The following is a 4,996-nucleotide window of genomic DNA, read 5'->3' as shown; positions in this document are numbered from 1 at the left end:
TCCTAGTTGTAGAATTTCCACTCAGCCAGCCTTCCTGTGGTTCTGGATGATGTCTGTTCCGTCTTTTAGTTGTATCCTTGAAGTGGTTGTGCTAAGTAGCAATCTCAGGTGTTTACCTATGCCGCCATCTTGGTTTTTTCTCAGTAAACAATTATGAGGCGATTGAATTGGGGAGGAGATGGCTCTGGAAAATGATAACAGCTAACTTTCTTTTAGCACTTGGGTACTCTGCCACACACCTCTATAAGGCAGGCACTGTTATGATCTCTGCGTAATACATAGGTAGAGAAAACTGAGTTTTAGAAAGGTTGAAGTTGCCTTGAGTCATAGCTGTAAATGACAGCCAGCATTTGAATCTAGGCTCTCTGACTCCAGAGGAGGGGCACTTATCATAGTTTAAGAAATTGCCAGTGGGAGGAGTCAGGGAAGGCTGTGAAGAAATAACCACTATTAGTGACTACTTGGGCCAGTAGGAGTGGAAAGAGACGAACATTCAGATCCATTTTGGATATGCATTCGGGGTTTGGATTGAGAATCTTTTAAGCTAAACTAGCTTGGTGAGTGGATGACCAGGTGGCATTGAAGGAGATTAACTATACTGTGTATTGAAAGGCAGGCCCAAGGACCTAGGGCAGCCATTTGGGATGGGACATATATATTGTGGATGGCTTCAATTTATTTGTCCTGACCATGGTCAGCTAGTTCAAACTGAACTCACAGCTCAAAGTGAGATAACTTTACACCTTTAAGTTTCACATAGTTTGCTTTGAATAAGCAGAGGAAACTACAAAATCAGGATAGGCTTTTCTTTGAGGAGGACAGAAATGATTTTTATTACCCATTTATCTTACTTGTCCATATTCCTCAAAGAAAAGCCCATCCTGATTCTGTGCTTAATTTCTAAGTATTTTTTAAAAGTTCAAAAAATATTTTCATTGATTTCAGAGAGGAAGGGAGAAAGAGAGAGAGAGATAGAAACATCAGTGATCAGAGAGAATCATTGATCAGTTGTCTCCTACATGCCCCACACTGGGGATCAAGCCTGCAACCTGGACATGTGCCTGGACTGGGTTAGAATCGAACTGAGGCCCCCTGGTTCATAGGTTGACACTCAACCACTGAGCCATGATGGCTGGGTTAAAGATTTTTTTAAAATATATTTTTATTGATTTTTTACAGAGAGGAAGGGAGAGGGATAGAGAATCAGAAACATCAATGAGAGAGAAACATCAATCAGCTGCCTCCTGCACACCTCCCCCTGGGGATGTGCCCGCAACCAAGGTACATGCCCTTGACCGGAATTGAACCTGGGACCCTTCAGTCCTCAGGCCGATGCTCTATCCATTGAGCCAAACCTGTCAGGGCTAAAGATTTTTTTAAAAATTGATTTCAGAGAGGAAGGGAGAGGGAGAGAGAGATAGAAACATCAATGATGAGAGAGAATCATTGATTAAAATATTTTTTAAAATTGTGAATTATAGTAGAAAGTGGGATTTATAGTTATTAGTTTTTGTTAGTTTTCCTCTCTTTTGCAGTGGTCTTACTCAGTTGCCCATTTAGCTGCCATCCCTGACTACGAAAATCATGCTGTTAGGCTGACTTTCACATGCATGGTGAAATGGTGAGAATGAAAGCATAGGGCCAGGGGTGGGCAAACTTTTTGACTCGAGGGCCACAATGGGTTCTTAAACTGGACCGGAGGGCCGGAACAAAAGCATGGATGGAGTGTTTGTGTGAACTAATATAAATTCAAAGTAAACATCATTACATAAAAGGGTACGGTCTTTTTTTTTTTAAGTTTTATTCATTTCAAATGGGCCGGATCCGGCCCGCGGGCCGTAGTTTGCCCACAGCTGGCATAGGCTCAAGGAGAAAACAGTGGTTCTCAAAGTAGAGAAGGCCAAGTAGCTATTGGGCTCTCTGCCTGCCAGTCAAAAAGAGTTTGAATCAGACAGCCACAAAAAAGTCAAATAAAATTTCCTTATGACATAATACATTTCCCCCCTGCTTGGATATTCCTGCATGGTAAAACTGATAGGTAATGAAAAAAATTCAGTTAAGGAGGACACATTTATTCTTATTAATAGTGATGTTAATAGCTCACTTTCTTAAGTTCTTACTATCAGTTAATGTAGGAATTGATTTTGACCCTCCATACCAGGTACCAGCAAACATTTTCTGTTAAAGACCAGATAGTAAATATTTCAGGTGTCGTGGGCCATAGGTCTTTGTTGTCACAACTACTCAACTCTGCCATTGTACAAAGTAAGTGAACATAGACACTATATAAATGAATGGGTGTGTCTGTGTGCTAATAAAACTTGATTTATGGACACAAGTTTGAGTATCATATAATTTTTTTTAATATATATATATTTTTATATTTTATTGAGTTTTTACAGAGAGGAAAGGAGAGAGATAGAGAGTTAGAAACATCAATGAGAGAGAAACATCGACCAGCTGCCTCCTGCACACTCCCCACTGGGGATGCGCCTGCAACCAAGGTACATGCCCTTGACCAGAATCGAACCTGGGACCTCTCAGTCCGCAGGCCGACGCTCTATCCACTGAGCCAAACCGGTTTCGGCAAGTATCATATAATTTTAATGTCATGAAATATTATTTTAATCTTTTGTAAATCGTATAAAATATAAAAATACAGTCTTAGAACCACCTAGGAAATCTATTTTATGTTGGCACACTTAAATATTGATTTTAAAAAAATAGACTACTGTTTAGAGCAGTATTAGGTTTGCAGCAAAACTGAGCAGAAAGTACTGAGTTCCCATATACCACCTGTCCCATGAGCACAGCCTTCTCCATTATCAACATCCCAAACCAGAGCAATACATTTATTACAATCAATGAACGCATGTTGGCACAATCTTATCACCCAAAGTCATGGTTACATTAGAATTTGCTCTTGATGTTGTACATTCTATATAGACTTGGACAAATGTATAATGACAGGTATCCACCATTGTAGTATCACACAGTAGTTTTACTGCCCTAAAAATCCCTTGTACTCCACCTATTCATCCCTCCCTCCCCCAAACCACTGTCAACCACTGATCTCTTTTTTAAAAAATTGAATTCAGAGAAGAAGGGAGAGGGAGATAGAAACATCAATGATAGGAGAGAATCATTGAATGGCTGCCTCTTGCACACCCCACACTGGGGACCGAGCCCACAACCCAGGCATGTGCCCTTGACTGGAATTGAACCTGGGACCCTTCAGTCCACATGCTGACACACTATCCACTGAGCCAAACCAGCTAGGGCATAACCACTGATCTCTTTACTGTCTCCATAGTTTTGCCTTTTCCAGAGCATCATATATTTGAAATCCTACAGTATGTAACCTTTTCAGATTGGCTTCTTTCACTTTGTAATATGCATTAAGTTTCCTCCATGTCTTTTCATGGCTTGACAGCTCATTTCTTTTTAGTGCTGGATAATATTTTAAGGGACTGGTATTTTTATTCCATTTCACAGATGAAGAAACAGGCACAGAACGGATTAGCTTGTCCTGGTACAGCTTGTACAGCTCTGTCTGACAACAGTGCCTGATCTCATAAATTTTACCATGCCTCTGAATCCCAGAGAAATCTATTTTCTCATGATGAAGTTTGTCATATGACAGAGTTGGGGTAAATGGAAAATCAGGGCAATGGAGCCAGCCCCTCTACTTGCAGAAAATAGCCACAGCTTCCTGCATATTGACAAAAATAAAAAATCAGAGGATATGACTTTGTTACAAAAGTTTCAGTCCTGGCTGGGTAGTTCAGTTGGTTAGAGCATCATCTGGATATGCCAAGGTTGTAGGTTCGGTCTCCGGTCAGAGCACATACAAGAATCAACCAGTTGATGCATACATAAGTGGAACAAAAACTCTTTCTCTCTCTCAAATCAATAAATAAAAAATATCTGGTTTAAATTTTTTTTTTAAATTTTAACTAGTTTAGATAGGAAAATGCTGTGTGCTTTTGAAATTCTGGTTTAACACACACTCTGCTTTACTGGTTTGAGAAAATGTTTCTCTTCCCTGACCCTTAATTTCATTACCTTTCAGATTCTATCTGGGTGCTGACACCCAGCCATTCCTCTACCAATGAAGTACATCCTAGTCACCGGTGGGGTGATCTCGAGCATTGGGAAAGGGATCATCGCGAGCAGCATTGGGACGATTCTAAAATCATGGGGACTCCGAGTTACCGCCATCAAAATCGACCCCTATATCAACATCGATGCAGGCACTTTTTCACCTTATGAGCACGGTATGAAAGAGAACCCCTTCCTCGCTTATAAAGCGCTGAGTTAAATTGCAGTTCTTTCTTATATGTTGGTTAATTTCTTTAGGATAGAGTTCCAGAAGTAGAGTTGCTGGATCATATGTTATGAACATGTGAATGTTTTCATGGTCATTGATGCATTGTTCAGGTTGCTGATGGCATTCCAAATCAGTCCACCCTTTTGGAAAACTGTGGGAGGACACCATTTTCACTGTAGCTTTTGCAGTATGGACTATGTTTTGTTTAATCATAAAGGTAATAGATTTCTCTTAACATTTTATCGTTAAGAGAAAATTTCAAACAATATAGTATATATTGACAATTACCGTATTTGCCGGCGTATAAGACGACTGGGCGTATAAGACGACCCCCTAACATTTCCACTCAAAATACAGAGTTTGTTATATACTCGCCGTATAAGACTACCCCCTCTTCCGCACACCTTCCACACACCAAATAAAAGGTAAAACAATATCAGATTTGATTTTAACATTTTAATTTATATTCAAATGCTTATGACATGCAGGAAAACTGTGACAAGGCTGTATGTAATCAAACATATACATAAAACAGTGCAAGTTTATTACCGGTAAACATACCGGTAATTCACTAAAGAAAACACACTCTATAGACTGGTACCGTAGATGCTTCTCAGGAACACAGGCAAGCAGCCCACAACCTAGAGGGACTGTCAATGATAGAAG

The 4,996-nt window shown here is 40.0% G+C and overlaps 1 protein-coding gene across 1 annotated transcript in view; it reads left to right on the top strand.

Annotated features, from left to right (window-relative positions):
* Positions 1-4,996, top strand: part of CTPS2 (CTP synthase 2) — a 79,611-nt gene that overhangs the window by 3,765 nt on the left and 70,850 nt on the right. Inside the window, exon 2 of the mRNA XM_015567618.1 lies at positions 4,073-4,277. Within this exon, the coding sequence (XP_015423104.1) occupies positions 4,112-4,277 (166 nt within the window). The 5' untranslated portion in view covers positions 4,073-4,111. The remainder of the gene's footprint in view (positions 1-4,072; positions 4,278-4,996) is intronic.

This window comes from Myotis davidii, unplaced genomic scaffold (genome assembly GCF_000327345.1).
Source record: "Myotis davidii unplaced genomic scaffold, ASM32734v1 scaffold604, whole genome shotgun sequence".
NCBI lineage: Eukaryota > Metazoa > Chordata > Mammalia > Chiroptera > Vespertilionidae > Myotis > Myotis davidii.
This window is presented reverse-complemented; position numbering and strand designations above follow the sequence as displayed.